The 20,008-nt window shown below is 41.4% G+C and overlaps 1 protein-coding gene across 2 annotated transcripts in view; it reads right to left on the reverse strand.

Moving 5' to 3' along the window:
* Positions 1-9,759, reverse strand: part of enpp2l (ectonucleotide pyrophosphatase/phosphodiesterase 2-like) — an 82,604-nt gene extending 72,845 nt beyond the window's left edge. For both annotated transcript variants that reach the window (XM_079654905.1, XM_079654906.1), the window contains exons 1-6: positions 9,611-9,759; positions 4,096-4,198; positions 3,250-3,399; positions 1,637-1,762; positions 1,476-1,536; positions 344-441 (exon numbers count right to left, since the gene is read on the reverse strand). In XM_079654905.1, the coding sequence (XP_079511031.1) occupies positions 344-441; positions 1,476-1,536; positions 1,637-1,762; positions 3,250-3,399; positions 4,096-4,198; positions 9,611-9,628 (556 nt within the window). In that variant the 5' untranslated portion in view covers positions 9,629-9,759. The remainder of the gene's footprint in view (positions 1-343; positions 442-1,475; positions 1,537-1,636; positions 1,763-3,249; positions 3,400-4,095; positions 4,199-9,610) is intronic.
* Between the last annotated feature and the right edge of the window lie 10,249 nt (positions 9,760-20,008).

The following is a 20,008-nucleotide window of genomic DNA, read 5'->3' on the forward strand; positions in this document are numbered from 1 at the left end:
TTATTCTTTGAGATTGGGTAAGCAAAAGGGTTCTTGGAGAAAATACTATAGCAGTGCAAACCTCATCTTACTTGTTCCAGGGTAAAGGATTTAGGCTTTGTGTCAAGAGAGTTCCAGACAAGAAGAATAAGCCTACTTGAGATTGATTTCCAGAAAGAGAGCCCTCCTGTTTCTTATAAATTGGTACTTTAAAAAAACGTTATTTTTCCATTATGCTGAGTTTTGAGCGGTAAAGTGGTATTATTCCAACACAACTGTATAAAATAGACAAGAGTTTTTTGTCACATAGCTCATGTGTTGGATTCAGAAAACGATATTATGAGACAAAGTCAAGAGTACGTACTGAGTTTATGTATGTTGGGGGTGACAGAGTTGCCCTTCTTCAGGTAGGATGCTCGGAACCCGTCGACAGACAGCATGATGAGGGGAGGTCGGATGAAGCTATACACAAGAAGGATGTAAAGATAAAAATTCACCATTGGCAATATCTGTATTTTGGATGTAATTAAGGTTATTATTCTTTACTTTTCATTAAAGAACTCCTGTCATGCTATTTCTAGTCATACATTATGGGTTTCAGATATATAAAAAAATATATAAATAACATGTCTATGATGTGTTTTGCTCAGAATATCAAACAGATCACCCTTTCTAGCCATGCCTATCCTTCTCAACGCCATATCATGTTCAAAACCACATCAAGGATTATTTCTGAAACAGTATGGGCCTCAAATGCTTTTTTTACAAAACAGCTTGGGTAAGAGTCAAGCCAATGGCCAAGAAACAAGTGATTACATTTTTTTTTACTTACTTAGTCGTACTCTATATTCTTCGTAATATCAACAAGTCCAGGAAAAGATCAAAAGCAACAATTTCTTACACTTTCTGTGCCACTTAGTCCATTTGTATTTATAAAATTGAAACAGCTAAAAACACAGTTTCTTTCAAAAAAAACAAAGGATCAGTAATTTCCTCAAGTAATTTATTTTCCTGCTTTTTTATACATACTCTCTCTAGTACAGCTTAGCTCTGAGTGTTAGCGATGCTTGCTAATGTAAACAAAGAGCATATTACGTCCAAAACACGTTGCGTAAGGTTTCTGATACAGCGATGTTTCTGATAGGGCCGTGGGTGTAAAGCCAGTCCACATTTCCGATATTACATGGGCCATGGCTAATCTGGATTAGCACCGTTGTGCTCCCCGTTTTTGGAGACGTGGGTACGGAAGAAAAGAGAGAGGGTTTTGTTCTCTGACACTTTGCGAGTTCCCTGATACTCCGAGGACACATGTTTATGTATAAAAGAGATCAAAAAGTACATTTTGCATGATAGGAGACCTTTAAATCAAATTGGATAAATGATACTAAAGGTCTGATGTGTCTAATATGGACTAAGAACTAACAGTTCTCTTAAGACTTCAATTAAACACACATTCTTGAGTTTAATTGTTGAGTTTGACGTCAGTTCAGACTCACCCGGCAGGACATTCTGCCGTGTTGATCTCCTCACAGTCTCCGTGCACCCATGTTGCCTCACCTCAAATGGAAACAACAGCTCAGAGTAATTACCTAATTTAAATCCCATTCATTCTCAATTAGTTGTATAATGTTTTATAGACACACATCATGATAAGTACCTTTGCAGAGTGACTTATAGTTGGAGCAGCAGTCTCCTCTCTCCAGGCAGTCCTGTGAGCAGTGGCAGGCGTGCTCGTCATTCCTCTCCTCCCCGCAGCGATCCTGCATGCACTCGAAACCTCCCGCTGAGACACATATGACAACATCAACAATGAATACACTGTGAATTACATCTCAGGCAGCATGTCTGTAGCAGTTTTACAATTACAAGTGAAGCAGACGTAATTTGAGACAAGAAGGGACTGTCGAATTCATTTGGAAAGATTTTAAGTGTTTTTGTCTTGCATAAAGCCCCACTGTTGTTTGCTTAATGTTTTCAAGATGAAGCCACAGTTACACTCTCTTCCAAAGCCAAGGTCTAAATTAGCATCAGATGAAAATTGACATTTTGGCAACTTCAGGACAGTTGCCCTTTGTTCATGTTTAATCAGCTACAGCAGAAAGCACGTATCATGGTATGTACATAGAGTTTTCTTAGGACTGGAGCTACTGTAGTACTGCTGTGTAGTATTCCAAACAAATGTAGTAATTGTATCACTTTACTTCCACTATTGTATACTGTCACAGATAATATGAGGAATAACAGCATCGATAAATGTGTACTCTAAATGGGACCATAATTTAAAAAGACTAAGAACTAATGTTTGAGACTATAAAGTCAGGTTGAAGTTAACTTTCCTAGGATAATTCAAACGAGAAATACATATTTACATTTTCTCATAGACTTCTATAAATCCAGATTTTTATTTTATAACCAGCTGGATATTTGGAAGAACGCAGGTTTTGGGACAAATATTTTGTCTTTGATTGGACTCGAGTCGACCCATTGCCGTTCAATGGAAGACTTACGGAATCCTATGATCAGCAACCAAACAGATCTGCCCTTTATCAAATGTTAAGCTTGGTTTATGTTGTCGTTTTGCCACCTGCCATTATTTTTGAAACAGTATGCCAATTGACAATGGTTTTCAAAGAATCTCTGTTATGTGACAATCCGTTTTTTAATGTCACCTTTAAGTATCAGCTCATCTAACTTGATACCAATGCTGAGGAGTTAAAAGAATACCAGGCTATCCACAACTTTTTTCTGGTTAACCAAAAAAATTGTATATCCAGTTGCAACGCAATTAAAACATAACTTAATAATCCTAAACAAACATGCAAGCGACCTACTGCACCAAATGGATTGATTTGCTTGAGAAAAAAGTCCCTTAACTAATAAACTACTTTTACCTGATTGAATAACTTCTGCCAAAAACTACTTGAGGAAATGACTGATCCTTTTTTTTTTTTTTTAAGAAACTGTGTTTTTAGCTGTTTCAATTTTATAAATACAAATGGACTAAGTGGCACAGAAAGTGTAAGAAATTGTTGCTTTTGATCTTTTCATGGACTTGTTGATATTACGAAAAAATATATAGTACCACCGTCCTTATCCTTAAGGTAAAACAAGAAAGTCAAACAAAACGTAATCACTTGTTTCTTGGCCATTGGCTTGACTCTTACCCAAGCTGTTTTGTGATATCATGCTAGTGATATCAAGCATCCAAATCAGAGGATAACATGTTAACAGATGTGAAACCAGAAGAAGCGATTGTGACATCAGACTGACCTGTTTTGAGGCACTGCTCGTCGAAGTCGGAGCAGCAGCTGATGTAGGTCTTACACAGATTGTCACATCTGCATCCTGGAGGTTTGGTTACGTCCAGCTCAAAGCACCTCCCCTTGCAGGAGCCCGCTGAGCTGACCCACTCTGAAACGACTGGAGAGAAGAGAGGGGCATGGTTGCACACAACTGCTGCAAACAAACTTTATTCGTCTACTTAACATAAATCTGTTTTACTCAAGATTGTACATAAACCTTACTTGAATAAAATACGTTGGCATATTACATTCATGTACGTACAGTACAGAGAGTATTCATGCAGGTTAAAGGCCGTTAAATCTAAACGGCTCATAAAGCAAATAACTACCAGCTGTTTTTCGAAGCACTCTGCAGGCAGCCTTTGGTTCCAGTTCACTTCAATGCACAATGGACCAACAGAGAGCTCAATAATATTGTTTTTGTTCTCTCAAAATGTCAGTAGTGGCTGATTCACATCAGATCATTTTTATTTCACACTTGTGTTTGCTTAGATGTAGTGTCCTGGATTATGTATTCTTTTTCATCAATTTAGCTATGGTATTCTGTAGCATACTTTATATGCTAAGATTAAAATAAAATGCTCGGTCCCTGTTTGCAAGTACAACATGCTGCTGGAGCAGCATAATGAATAATATGTCCGGAATGGAATATTTGGAATATACAGTATTTCAAAATTTACTTTTACTGAATGTTAGGTACACTAACTTTTCAAGACTACAACACGTAAACAACCATGACCATGTTGGGGATCTCCAGCATGTACGACCAGTTTTATTTCACTACTTAGAAATAAAAATTGGGGGCTGTTCTCACCTTTAGTGTGGGTGGGTGGGTTGTCTCCCTCTGAAGGTCTACTGGCTTGAAAAACATAAGCTCTGCTGACATCAGTACTCCACAGACAGAACACAACCACTACCTGCAGAAAAAAACACAGACCACACATTAGAAAAACAAACAATAATTGATGATTTATTCACTCCAATGAGCACAAATGTTAGCATCTGAATACAATACATTTAGAAGGGCGCTATACTTTTAGGGTCTTCCCCTTCCTGTAGTGTGTAATATAGGTTTTTGTGCATTTAAATGGTCTGTAAAGGCTAAAATCCCTGTGTTCCCTCAAGGGGGAGTTTCTCTCGCACACACGAGTGAGTGAAATGCCTCCATTAGACTTCTTTGTTTACTTCTGTAACATAATGACATAACTATGCAACACTCACGCTTCTATTCACTAGCGCTCCAATCCATGTTACGTGACAGACTGAGGGACTTGACATCTCTTAGCAATTGATCAATCACAACAGTTTCAGCCAGCTAACCAATCAGAGCAGACTGGGCTCTGGTTTCAGACAGAGGGTGAAAAGAGGTGCTGCAGCACAGGCAGTATGAGAAAAATAAAGAGCTTTTTGAACATTAAAGCATGGAGACATGTCACAGTTGAGGCACTAAACATAAATGTGAACCTACAGTCACATACGGTGGTTATCACAGGTAATGAAAATTGCATCCTCACCCGCTCAAACATACACACATAAATTGAGTCCCAAATGATTTCTTCTGATTAGCTTGTTGTCAGAAAAGAACAATGGGCTCACAAATAACCCTTTTCCACCAAAAAATGTTGCAGTGTCGTTCCATGCGGGGTCTAGTTTGATTAGTAATTGGTTAAACTTGTTAACCATTGATGCAACAGCGTGAATATCCCTCACAACAACACCAACGGCAAAAAAGTTTGAAGCTGCTCATGTTGCCAATGAACTTACGAAGCTAGACTGAATTGCAAGCAACATTTCTCCAACTTTATACGTTTCTCCAGAGTGTAGTTCAGCAAAATAGTTCAGCAAAATGTGCAGACTGCCAAAGTTGTACGTCCCTCAGGAAAACAAGTTCGCAATCAGGTACTGGCTCCAGACCAACCCTTGAACCGCAGAAGTGGAAAAGCTTCCAAAGAAAAAATATAACAACATTTTGGTTGACAACTAAATAACAAGTAGGTGGCGAAAATAAATTATTACTTAATTGTTGTGGGTTTCATAAGCACATTTTATAAATAATGTTTGAAGGTTTTCTCACAAATAAATATAAAATAGATATTATAGAGGAAATTATGACTTGTTTACAAGCAACTTTGTATACATAACTCATGCCAAGATGGTATTTTTATAAAAGCAAAAGTTGAAACCTAAACATTTTCTTTTGTAATCATTTAAATCTGGTGTATGCATGAATATCCTGTATAGATGATATTTATAAAGAAAAACATTATTAAAAAATGGTAAAAGTATATTTCAAACTGAGTATGCAAAGGTTGAAATTAATTATCTTGGATGAGGGGCCTGTTTTAGGAAGTGTTGTCGTCCTGTCCTGATAATGTCTTTGAAGTACATTTTTTTTGGGAGTTCAAACCCAGAGTTGGTTCAATTTGCAACAATAATAATGGAAAACAGGACATATTCACATTTAGGTAACCTGTGGGTGTGATGACAAAATGTTTATTTGAAAGATTGTTTCATTATGAACCTTTTATTCATCAAAGCTCTAACATTGAGTATGACACACTTAGGATATTTTCTCTGGGAGGCACTTTCTTTAGAAGATAAAGAAGATGACGCAGTTTGAGAGAAAGCAAGAGCCCACAGAAATATGTTTTTGGTTACAGCACAGATTTAAACTGAAATGATACAGATGTTTACTGGTTGTTCACTTAAGAAACTGTGAAGGAGCCTGGAGTTCATTGAACCTCATGTTCTGCAACAAGCCTCTTCTGCCTCATGACGATTCATTGGATGTGTCAAAGCAATAGCCGTTTAGCCCTACGGATTAGTGAAAGCCACAGCTGAACTGCTGTCATAAAGGAGAGTGTTTTAAAGATGTTGAGCAAATTAGGATGCTTTAACACAGCGGAGTGGCAGAACTTCAGTGTTAGTATTATTAGATCTCAGTGCTGCATTTGACACTGTTTACCACAACATATTACTAGACCAACTACAAAACTGGGTGGGACTTTCGGCAACAGTTCTAAATTGGTTTGAATCCTACTTAAAGGACAGGAAAGACTTTGTTTCTATAGGTAAATACACATCTGAGTTGACAAATATGATATGTGGGGTCCCTCAAGGCTCCACCTTGGGGCCTCTTCTCTTTAACATCTACATGCTACCACTGGCTCAGAGAATGAAAAACAACAAAATAAGTTACCATAAATATACAGATGGCACACATATTTACATAACCATTTCACCAGGAGACTATGCTCCAATTCAAACACTGAGTAAGCGCATTGAACAAATCTAGGTGTAGTCATGGACTCTGACCTGAATTTCAACAGTCACATTAAAACAATTACTAAGTCTGCATACTATCACGTTAAGAATATATAGAGGATTAAAAGACTAATGTCACAGCAGGATTTGGAAAAACTAGTCCATGCATTTATCTTCAGTAGACTCGACTACTGTAATCGTGTCGTCACAGGTCTCACTAAAAAATCCATTAGAAGGCTGCAGCTAATTCAGAACGCCGCTGCTTGAGTCCTCACTAACACTAAGAAAGTGGATCACATCACACCTGTTCTGAAGTCTTTACACTGGCTTCCTGTGTGTCAAATAATGTATTTCAAAAATACTGCTGCTGGTTTATAAAGCTTTGAATAGTTGAGGTCCAAAATACATTTCAGACCTACTGCTAAATTATGAACCATCCAGATCTCTCAGGTCTTCAGGAACTGGTCTGCTTTCTGTCCCCAGAGTTAGGGCTGCTCAATTAATCGTAATTTAATCGCGATTACGATTATGGCTTGCAACGATTACGAAAACAACGTAATCAAAATAAAACGATTATTTTTGTATTATTATTATGACTTTTTTTTTTTATAACTTTTTTTTTGTTGGTTTTTCAGTTGAATTATACTTAAAGTTCAGGGTAATCCACTGTTAAAAACATACTGTTCATTTTTTTTTTTCTCCAATAAATGGATGTTTTCAAAGTCAATGAATAATCGCATTTAATAATCGCAATTACATTTATTGACCCAAATAATCGAGATTATGATTTTTGCCATAATCGAGCAGCCCTACCCAGAGTCAGAACTAAACATGGAGAAGTTTGGTTATTATGCTCCAAATATCTGGAACAAACTACCAGAAACATGAAGGTCCGTTGCAATTCTTAGAACTTGTATTATTATTCATGTGCCTGTGTTATTCATGTTTTATTATCTTTGCTTTTTAATGACAGTTTTTAAATGCAATTTTATAATGTGTTTCCGCTGCACTATTTCTTAATGCTTCTAATTATAAAAAATTTCGCTATTGTAAAGCACTTTGAATTGCCTTTAGTTGAAAGGTGCTATATAAATAAAATGGCATGCCTTGCTTTGCCTTGCTTGTTAATAACTTTTTCCAATATTAAACAATGATAGCAACATGTACTCTGGGAAGCGTTTGAATCTGTAATGCCTTTTTCCTAACGGCCTAACTCTAATTAACCTGGTTCGATTGTATTGGAGCAGGGGTGCCCAATATGTTGATCGCGATCATATTTTTTTAATTAATTTTTTTAATGTGAGCCTACCATCCATCCTTACTATGGCATTTGCCACTTGATTGACGTACGGGTAAGCCAGTCTGAGTTGTATTGTGCCATACGGGTTCATGCAGTTATGAGGGGGCCTCACCTCCTCATCTGAAGCGCACAGTTTATCCGCCGTTTAGTCCACTAGTACACCCCCCATGGCGGCCCTGTAGGTAGATCATTTGGGCTTGGACATTTTAAAAGTAGCTCCCAAGCTGAAAAAGTGTGGGCACCCATGTATTGGAGAGATAAGACGTTTCTGGAATAAGAACAAGGACCACTGATTTCAGCAGCCAGTGCATCCATATCCAAAAGCATTGATTCCCAACTTAGGGGTGTAGTTTTTTCTACACAAAACATGTCACACATTTTCTCTGAAAATATCTAACCTTTGTTGCAAAATACTTCACCTTTAAGTCCTCTAAATAATTCAAATTGGATCATATTGTCTCGTAAATTATATGGCTTGAGACTATTTGGCCCTCCAAAGTCCTCATGTTACTACTGAGATTGGCTCATGCTGAGCTCCACTCAAGCAAAACCATCTACAGCAAAGTGCATGCTCTTTCATTGAACAAATGTTGTCCCTTACGTATACGTCCTTGGCCTAGTTGTTGTATCATTTGTTGATGTATGTAACTCTTGTGTGCTACTTTTGTATGTACTTTTATCAAGTTCTTGTGAAAGGTTCTTGCTCTCAAAGTCTTCCTGTAATAATAATGATAATACTAAACCTGTGACAAGGGGCCTTAAAAGACCAAAAATACTTTGTTTTAAAAGGACACAAGCTGATGTGGTATTGTGTATTCAACTTGGGACACAGAATCTAAAGTGAGCACACAGAGAGGTCTGAAACAGTGCTTCAGTTTCACCCTGCCTCAGTATAACTGCGATCCTATGATCCCATTGTAAAGTTAAGAATATAACAAAAGCAGCAATAATCTTAGTTTTTACAAAAGAGTGTTGATTGGCACTAAAATATTACCTAAGATTGTTATTATTAATAGAGATGTGTCATTATTAACTTATTTAACATACTAACCTAGTGAATTGACTGACTTTCCCTGGTCTAAATTATAGAAGATGATGGTAATGATGATGACATTCATATCAGTGCAGTAACATTAGCCCTGCCACCCCCAGGTAAATAAGGGTTAAGGGCCTAAGGGCAATGTAAAGGTATTATACTTTCCTTCAGTATTTTTCTCTTCATGAGTTTGTTAGAACAATTTTCTAATATTGTTGCTGATATATATCATTTAGATTTGTTTGCATTCGGTTAACTTTATTATTTTTACAACATTTTGCTGATTATAAATACTTATTTTTACTTAAGTAACATTTCAAATGCAGGACTTTTAACACAGTACTTTAATAGTGTGTTATTTGTTCTTTACTTAAGTAAAGGATCTGGATAGGTCTTACATCACTGCTAGAAAATGAGCAGATGTCAAAACATCACAACGATCATCATTCTCATCATCATCCCACATCTTCGGCAGCTCCATAACTCACATTGCTGCTCAGTTTTATACTTTCCAGTCTCTTCAGGTAAAGCCTGAATCCAAAGCTTGCATTGATGTGAGGCAAAGTTCAGCTCAGTCACTCACATGTCGATACATCAGTTCTGCATGGAGCATGAGCTTTCTGTATCTTTGTTCACGGGGGGGATCTGTAAACACTTCAGCAGTCTAAATGAAAGCTAAAACACAGCGACATGAAATAAAACGACATAACCGCCACAGTCTTACCGTACCAAATTTTCCAATAGCATGTTCCAAACAGTAATTCCACTTTTGGCATCCCCCTGAAACAAAAAAAGCTCCGAAATAGTGTCCAACGAGCAACGACCGGTAGAAGCTCCTCTGCACGCATCTGCAGATCGATGGAGCAGAGAGCAGGGGTCCAACTCTCTCTCTCTCTCTCTCTCTCTCTCTCTCTCTCTCTCTCTCTCTCTCTCTCTCTCTCTCTCTCTCTCTCTCTCTCTCTCTCTCTCTCTCTCTCACACACACACACACACACACACACACACACACACACACACACACACAAACACACACACACACTGTTTGCCTTCGCTTTGCCACTCTCGGTCCTGGGCCAATAAGCATGAAGTAATGGTGACAGCTGCGCTCTGGTACAAGAGTGCGTCGGGTCGGGGTGACGCTCCGGAGTCCAACACATTCAGCAGCAGAGACCGATCCCCCAGGGAGAGGGAGGGTCTCCATGGAGGAGAGGGGCTGCATGGTCCAGTCGGGCTCAAAGGAATATGGAAGAAACGTTGACGAAACTCCAGATATTTATATATCTGATCCATTAAGCCCTTGTGTGGTGGTTCATGCTGAGTCTATGCAGACTTACCGCTAGGCTACTATAAACAGTAAAGACTGACCTGTGAGAAAGTTTGGAGACAGGCAGGTGTAAAATGCAATAAAGATCTACCAGAAAATACAATCTGAACACAACATGTCACCAATTTGAGGACAAAGAACTATATGCTTACTGAAGAGATTTTCTGCGTTTCCTTCTTCACAGAAACACACACTGATACATTGCATAAAGGAAAACCCATTTTACACAAAGTGTTGTACACTAGCTATGTTTCCGTTTAGTTGTCCTATTTTAGCTAACTTTGAAAAAAAATGTAATAGGGTAAGTTAGTTTCAGTTAGTTTGTAGCAATTTGCTTTAAGTTAACTGAATAAGCAGAGGGGGAGAAGTACTCAGATCTTACACTTAAGTAAACGTAAGTAGCCTACCAGAGTGTAGGAATACTCTGTTACAAGTAAAATTCCTGCAATCAAAATGTTACTCAGTATTTGCATCTAAAAGTACCAAAGATGCAGATTGGGGTTTCCACCTTACACACTCTCTAACGCTAACTCCCACACATACCCATATATAACAGTGTCTACGTCACAACTTCCCCGCCCTCCCCCGTCTGCTCCCCCAACCACAGGACCGCATCTAGACCAGCATCACTGTGCAGCTCTTTGATTGAGAGAGAGACGGGGGAAGTCTGAGTGACACCCTCAGCATCCTATCAGGGTCGCTACACTACCCCCCCACTACAAAGTTCCTCGCCCACGAGGAACAAACAAAACTCAGCACAAACACCACTACCCCCACCCTCTCCAGTACTCTGCAGGGACCAACACACTGGCTGTCCAGTTTTGGGCACCGGCCTTTCTTCCATTGTGGGCTGTAGACCCAGACCAGCTCCCCGTCCCAGAAATGCTGCCCTCTTGTCCTGGTGTCATAGTTCCGCTTCTGTTCACCTCGTCCAGTCTCAGCTCCATCTCCTTCAGTTCGCCTCCGCGTCTGAACCTCATAGAGTCCCGGGTCTGCTCTGCCTCTGCCTTCCTCAAGGCCTCTCTGTGTTGGGCGTTCTGCTCCATGGTACTCATCTCCGCTAAAGCTACACTTGCCTGCTTATGGGCCTCCTTCAGCTGAGATTTACCGGTATCCAACTCTGCTTCTGTCCTTTTCAGGTCCTCGAAAGTTTTCAAAGTCTCCAGTTGGGATTGTTCCAGCTTATTCTGGAGCTCGTTGTAACCTTCCTGCAGCGCCTTAGCTTCTCTACCCATCTCGCTGATCCTCTCCTGGTACTTGATGCAGTCCCTCTGCAGCTGCCGGACCTCCAGCTGCTTCTCCCTCAGCAGCTCCTCCAGCTGCCACTCTCTGCTCTCACTGCCTTCCCTGACCCTCTGAGCGGACCTCAGCTGCTGCTCCAGCTCCCTCTGCTTACCAGACTCTGCTTCGGCTCTCTCTCTCTGTGCTTGCCTCATGTCCTCCTCCAGCCTGGCGGCCCGGTCGCTCTCGCTCTGCGCCTCGGCCTCCAACTCGGCCCGCTCCCTCGCCAACCGCTCCACCTCCTGCTGCAGCGCGGTCAAATGCTCCCAGTTGTCCGCCGCCTCCTGCTGGTAGTCTGCGATGCTGCCGTTGAGCTGGGCCAGCTGGTTCATCAGACGCTCCTCCAGGTGGTCCTTCTCGGCTTCCAGGCTCCTGAGCAGCTCTTTAGACTGCGCCTCCCTCTTGGCACCCTCCTCCACCAGGCTCCTTTCTCTCTCTTTGCCCTCTTGGAGGCACTTCTCCAGAGAGGCCACAAGGCTCTCCTTCTCTTTACTCTCCTGGAGATCTCGCTCAAGAGAGGCCAGCTCCGCTTTGAATCTAGCCTCCTGTTGCTGTCACAGTTCCCTCTCTGGATTGACAGCTGCTTCCATCTCCCTCATTTTCTCCTCTAATAAAACTGGAACACTTTCAGTCACCTTGGTAACCCATACAGGCTTCTCCTCCTCTCTGTAGCTCCTCACAGCCGGTGGTACCGGCCCTCCGCTGCTCCTCCCTGCTCCTCCCTGCCACACTCCACACAATCTCTCTCTCCACAGCAATCTCCAAGGCCGCCTGCAAGGACTGTGGATGCTGCAGCTGTACCCCAACCCTCAAGTCCGCAGGGAGGAGAGCCCTGATTAATCGATCACGTGCCAGCTCACTCTGCACTCCGGGTGGCATGTGTGCATATGCCCGCCGCGTCAGGCTCTCCACGTCGTTAGCCAACGCCCGCAGCGTCTCTCCAGAATTCCGACAGCGGTTACTCAATTTGTTCCGGAGCAGCTCTGGCGGGAAACACTGTCCAAACCGCCTCTTCAAAGCCCCCGCTAACGCCTCGTAGCTGTGTCTATCCTCAGGTATAAGCAGCAGCAGACAAGACAGAGCCTCATCCGTGAGGCAGAAAGCTAGCTGTAGTGCTTTAGTCTCTACTGACCACCCCCCGGCATGTGCAAGCAGTTCAAATTGGGCATGGAAAGCCTCCCAGTCAGCCTTACCCGAGTACTTGGGTGTCTCCACGGACGCGGCGGCTGCTACCGGTTGATGGGCGCCGCCATTGTTGTTTACATCCGGCTAGGTTTTGGCATGAAACGCAGCTGAAGATGGCGACATTCCTGCGTCTGTAGCCATCATCACCGCCGACTCCCTCAGGCGCTCTCTCGCCTCCCGTGCCTTCACAAACTCCCCACTCATGTCCTTTGACCACCCGCCTGCTCCTTCTTCCTCTCCATCCCTACTTTCCTGCTTCACTCCCATCTTGCTGAACTTTTCCATCTCCGTGACGCAGTTACGAACACCCATCCGGATAGACGTCCTCCGTTCGAAAAGTCACTTCTGACACCAATGTAACGTTCACAGATGGAGTCGGAAACAGGCTTCAAGTTATTAGGCTTTAATAACTCTTCTTAGCTTATAGGAATACAGGTACAGGTACAGGTACAGATGGGGGTTTCCACCTTACACACTCTCTAACGCTAACTCCCACACATACCCATATATATAACAGTGTCTACGTCACAACTTCCCCGCCCTCCCCCGTCTGCTCCCCCAACCACAGGACCGCATCTAGACCAGCATCACTGTGCAGATCTGTGATTGGCAGAGAGACGGGGGATGTCTGAGTGACACCCTCAGCATCCTATCAGGGTCGCTACAATATGTTTTATAATTGTTGATCATTAAAGTATTCTCAAAGGTGCAGCTAGTTTGAATGACTTTGTATACTGCAGGTTAGCTTGTGAATTTACTCCAGGTGGAACTAAAGGATGATTTAAGAGTTGATTAGATTTCACATCATTAATCCAAATCTGTAAAGTAACTAAAGGTATTACATTAATTCATGTCGAGAAAAAGTACACCATTTACCTTTACATTACCTAATTGTATAAGAGATGAAGATAAAAGTAGCAGAAATTGTACTAAAGTATAGTACTTGAGCAAATCTACTTAGTGACTTTACTCCACTGTTTAAAGTCTACTCTTTAAGAATGTCTGCCAGTGAACAGAACAGGACATTTAAAGCCTAAAACAGTTAAGCCATCCAACCAATTCACGAGAGATAATGGCTAATTCATGAATTGGTTCATCAGCTAGTGTTCTCTTTGATCCATGCTGTCCAGAAACACACAATTTTTTTAATAAGAGTATTCTAATGCAAAGGAATATGCAAGAAGACAGCAAATGTAGAAGCAGATGTTTTGACCTGTAATTTCAATGTTTGCTACTGTTTTCAGCAAAGATGCTTCCATCTTTAAATCATGTATATCAACTATTTTCCAACAAGAGAGAAATTAGACACTTAATGTAATAGATGTAAATGTTGGTCATAAGGCTTGCGCATTAGCTTGCCATTGTCAGTAGTCTGTGTATTGTGTATGTGCAAACTGATTACAGTTTAAGTTATGTCTTAATGTATTTTATTCTTTATGATGTATGTATCATAAATGTTTTGGACAATAAAGTATATCGTATCAGATTGCGTCGTATTGTGATGTATCGTATCGTATTGTATGTTTTAATAATCTTTGTTACTCTCAATTATTTAAACAATTAACGATTGAGCAGAGGGGTCAGAGGTCAGGGGCAGCTGGTCAATGTTAAGTCTCATCGCGAGGATACATCGAGCCTCAGTTGTTTTGTTTAAAGAAAGAACTGCTACACATGCTACAAGTAAGCTGGACCATGAGCACTGTGCGTTCTGCTTGTCATTTGACATGCTTATAAATGCAAATGGGTCTTCCCAACGATGAGAAATCTGTTGTACTGTAGACCAAGGTGAAGTACTAAGGACACAGACTGATGGCTTGTGTTATAAGCTGCATTGTGTCAGCCAGGCCTCAGATCACCAAATACCCTTAGTTCTTCATAGGAAGTGATATAGAAACCTGAGATACCGGAGGCCTGCAGTGAGCTAACAGTGAGCAGAGCTGTGAGACAGAGAAGTGAACACCTCAGTGTTTTCCTCTCTTTCAAAGGACAAAGCTGCCTGGCTGTGCAGAGAGCTCTCCTGCTGAAATCTGTCACTGCACTCCGGCTCTGCAGGAGATAAATACCTGCCAGATCTCTGTGCGAGACAGCTATCAGCCTCCATAAGAAGTTTGTCTGCTCTGTGAGTTCGGATGAATACCGCAGAGAGACAGCTTATTTTCACAGCGCCGCTATCAAAACACATGAGGGCTTTTGGAAGGCTGCACTCTGCCGGGAACATGTTGTTCATGGGGGGTGAACAAATCTGACTGCTTTGAAAGTGATCTGTACATCCATCACCTCAGGGTAAACGTCCTACAAAGACCACACATAAACAGTCACAAACGCACACACACAAGCACACACGCACAGGAAAGGGCTTACAAAGATATTCAAAGATACGAGCAGAAACGATAAAGACTCACTCAGAGTGGTTGTGAACCGTGTGTGTGGGGATGAAAACGTAGACACACACCTGCCCCTGGCACAGATTACCCAAAGCCTGTGATTGACCGATGCGGCCCCCTTCACCCGAGGCCATGCTTAGCTGATCCTGCAGAGTTCAGCTCTAGTTTCAGTGCACCTGGACTCGGCCTCCATGCGGGTCAGACATCAGCAGGATGTAGACAGGTACGGTCCGGTGGGCATTCAAAAACACACACACTCTTCTGAACATCTGTCACATATGTTTTTTTTGTTCTGTCAATTTTACTACACAATTCCTGTTTAATGTTGTATTGGTATTAAAAGGTTCTTTATCTGCATTAAGATCCTTTCATTTTATTTGAAGAAACTTTGAAGAATGGCCTTTTAATGTGTCACTTAAAATAAATTCACTAAATAATTGTTTTTGTTAATTTGTGTTGTTTGCTAGAAAAAATCTTTAGAACTTAGAAATTGAGCTGATGTTTTTATCCACATTTTAATAATATAGACATATCTTTGGAATATAATTTGGGGTTTTCTAATCTTGCCCAAGGACACATTGACATGTTGACTGCAGGGATCAAACCACTGAACCTCCGATTGGTAGAGGGCCATTTTTGTATGAGAATTTCCTTTTTTTATTGTTTGCATCTTTAAAAGGAATCATTATATTCCTTGTCCAGCTCCTTACAGGTGCAGGATGTCACATGTGTGGCTTTGTTTACACTCATCATGGTGTCTATCATGGTTATGTAATGTGATCCTGCATCAAAGCACTGAGGAGATCCAGGCTTCAGTGCCAGAGGACGAGCTTACCCAGACATTAAACTGATGATGGCCTCAGTCACCTCCAGACCACACTTACAGACGCTGTTTAGGTAAATAAGTTAAAGTCTTTTTTGTGTGCATACAAACAATTTATTTTATTGGTTTAAAGTATAATCTTTCCCCAGTGTGTTTGCACTCTTTTCAAAACTAATTTTGCAATTAAACTCTCCAGGGTATGTCCAGTGGCGAACCGTCAGGGCCTTCAAGGTATTCATTGAATACCCTGGAACACTCAGATAAAACAAACAAAAAATCGATTTAATTATATAAATAAAATGTATATAAAATGAATAAATGAGAATCGTATCTGTGTTGTTGATCTGTAATATTACACTGTTACGTTGATTTGTTTGTCCTTCTCGGACCACGCACTTCGCATTTCAGTGATTTTGTGTTAGAAAAGAAGGAAAGAGAGAGGATCTAGATCAGGGGTCACCAACCTTTTTTAGGGTGAGGGCTACTTTAAAAAAATAAAACAAGTCGGGGGCTACTTTTACTCCTCTTTTTTTGTTTTTTGCAGTGTATATATTTAGCACATTTTAACGTTAATATGCTTCCCTTTAACCTTTGTGTGCTGTTTGGGTCTGTGGGACCCGTTTTCAGTGTTTACTAAAAGAACATGTTTGCAATCTAATTATTTTGAACCTGCTTTATTGGGGGTGGACGGGCCTCAGCTCCTCTAGGGGGGTCCGGGGGCGTGCTCCCCCGGGAAGATGTTTTTTAAAATGTTGAAGTGGAATGCTGGGCCACTCTGGTGTATCCATAAATTCTGGTGAATTTGTGGATACAGCTTTCAACACTCATATTAAAGGGAGCTGTATACTTTTCAATAATCCAATCATCTTTAGAATAGGATCACAACCAATAACAAATCATTTAAACTGGTTTATTCTTATCTTATGTTACCTAGTTAGCATTCTTTCTTTCTATTTATGCATATTTTACTAATCACTCCCTTTTTAAACTGTTTTTAGTTTTTTTTACTTTCCTATAGTCAGTGATGCAAACACAGGTATGGTGAAAAAAGAGAGAACTATTCGAAGCAGAAAAAAAACAGCGTAATATACCATCTGACAATGACAGATTTTTCGTTTTGGATATTTTACAAATCACTCCCCTTTCAAACTCTATTCTTGTTATTTTTTGTTTGTTACTGTCATATAGTATTTTACACCTGTTAATAATTGAGTCTCTAATGTCTCATTAATAACTATAATGATCATATCAAGGTGTGCCTTAACCTCACTGAGCTGAGGTTATTTGAGCCTCTCAGGAGAGCTCTCTTCCACCTGGTTGTAGAAAAGCTCTTTAAATTCGTTAGCATAGCTAGCTAACCATATGCTAATAACAACAGATCGCCACTGTGCTTACAACTAAAGACACAACCTCGCAAACACTGCGGCATGTGTACGGCTCCTTATGGGTTCCGATGCTCTCCGTTACACCTTCCAGACGAGACATAACCACGTGAAGACCTATGGTGAAGACACGTTACGCTCGTGTTCTGTTCAATGAACCTGTCCTTGGCCAAGAAAAACAGGCACTCGCTTGTTTAATTATTTTGCGATCTAGATTTCTTCTTCTTTTTTGAAGTGAGAAGTTCGGACTGACGGACCCCCCCCAAAACGAAAACTCTTCGGTTCTCCACGAATTACACAAGTCACCCAAATCAGCGTTAAAAAAAGCGGGAGGCGCCGAAAAGCGACTAATTTGCATCACTGTATAGTACACATTGGAATGATTTCTTAATTTATCTATATTAAATAGATAAAGGTGTGCTCTCCCAGCTCTCTCGCTCGCTCTCTCTCCCTCCCTCGCTCTCTCTCTCCCTCTGTCTCGCTCGCTCAGAGGCTGTGTGCTCTTCCGTGGCGATGACGGCTTGCGTTAAAAAATAATAATACACATATTTGTAAAGTGGGGGGACACAAACGGGATTTCAAAAAGAGCGGGGGACATGTCCCCCCTGTACCCATTGGAAATTTCGCCATGCGTGTGTGTGCGTCAAGTGCAATAAATAAATAAATATGCAAGTTGCAACACACAGAGTAAATCTCTGCCCCTCATGTGCTGTGTAGGCTGGCACGACTAGGCTGTTCAATGGGGCTGATGTGTTATGTAGATTCTGCTGAAAATCAGCAGGGAGGTGCCACATTGCTTTTCTTCCCGAATGCAACTCTGGACCCGCAAATCAAGCAGGAACGTGATTGGTCGATATTCATTGTGGGGGTGGCGGGAGGAGGGGTGTTAGATAGATATAGAGTTATATTAAGTAGATAGAGTTCGCTATGATTTAGGTTTCGTTTATGCATAGGGTAGATTCTTTTAATTACATTTCCTTTTTTGTTTTGTGTATTTTATACATGGACTTGCTTGGCGAGCTATTTTTAGAACATGCCCCGCGGGTAACTCACGTTGCCCCTGCGGGCGACTAAGTGCCCGCGGGCCCGCGTTGGCTACCCCTGATCTAGATGAATGCGACGAAGCAATTCATGCCATTTTATTGTTTTTAACGTTGAAATGACAAGTGCAACAGGTGAAGATGAAGTTGTTGCGGAATTGTTGTGAGTACCCTTTTCAAGACGACAATTCAGTGAAAAGACGGACATTATAATGCCGTGGAGGGGGGGCGGCGGCGGGGGGTGTGTGTGTCTACAGAAGGTCCAGTTGTGCTGGGTATGTCCCAATGTGATGTATGGCAAAATGCACTATGACTGGAGGATAGTGCACACAAAATGTGTGGAACACTGGACGCTTCTCACCAAGCCCACAGGAAGTGCGCCGGACAATGTAACAACAAGGTTTCCCTACGACTTTCACAAAATAGCGGGGTTTTCTTCTTTTAGCTGAATGAAATAGCCACTATGAACACTTCAATAGCCCTACATATTATCAGATCCTAAAAGTCATAAAATGCACTAAAGGATGAATCAAGAGTCCTTTTTTCCTTCCCATTCATGACTGAAGCGAGAGCTGGTAGATCGGCTTAGTAAAAATGCAAGTTCACATGCTCTATGGACCAAATCAAGGATGATCCAGGCTTCTTTTGTTTTCTAGACTCTAGAGCCAAGCCATTTTGGCTTCATGAGCCACTGAGCATTGGTCAGAGCCTCCAACATTGAATATCTTTATCAATCCATGCTTCTCAACTGCAACGTGACGGAAGTTATGCGACCATACGTTTCTCCACTCAACACAACACTACAAATTAAAGTTATACTTTATACACTATGTAAGTAACATTCCACTAAATGCTGAAGTCCACAAACAGGATCCTGGCGTAGGCTCCTGCTGTGTCCAGGTGCTGGAGGAGGAAGTGAAGGGCCATGTTGACAGCGTCGTCCACAGACCTGTTGGCTCTGTAGGCGAACTGCAGGGGGTCTGTGATGGATTTGAGGTGGGACAGGACAAGGCGCTCAAAGGACTTCATAACCACAGATGTCAGGGCGACGGGTCTAGACTCTGTAGTCATTTAATCCTCTGGTCCTTGTTTTCTTGGGGGCCGGGATGATGGTGGCGGTTTTGAAGCATGTTGGAACGTGGCATGTCTCCAATGAGGTGTTGGATGTCTGTAAACACAGGAGACAGCTGATCAGAGCTTCAGGGTGGAGGGGGAGACATTGTCAGGGCCAGCCGCTTTTCTGCTATTGAATTTTCTAAAAGGTCTGTTTACATCCCTTTCATTGATTGAGAGAGAATGTGATGTGTCGGGGGAGGTCAGTGGTGTGGGAGAGTGGGACCAATGACCAAGTTAATGAAATCAGTTGCTGTTTCAATTAACAGAAGCCTTGTTAGACACCCATGGAAATTGGAAGTTGTCTTCTGTTTAGTCTTCATGTTTCTGATTGATGAAAGTTCATCATTCACTTTTCTTTAACTTTCTTTTGGACTCTAGCTACTCAGTTTGAAGTTGTCAATACCAGAACACTGTTTTTATGTCTCCAAAACACACATCCTGATAAGTGCATAGTCTGCGTAATATGCCTTCAATGATGCTGATTGCTGGAGCAGAGGGGCGAGTCATGCTGCTGTAGAGCAGGATTTCACAAAAATACATTAACTCTGGTGACATTTGTGCATCGTAATTCAAGAAGAGTAATGTACTTTGA

Source organism: Notothenia rossii (genome assembly GCF_949606895.1).
Source record: "Notothenia rossii genome assembly, chromosome: 10".
NCBI classification, from domain to species: Eukaryota; Metazoa; Chordata; class Actinopteri; order Perciformes; family Nototheniidae; genus Notothenia; species Notothenia rossii.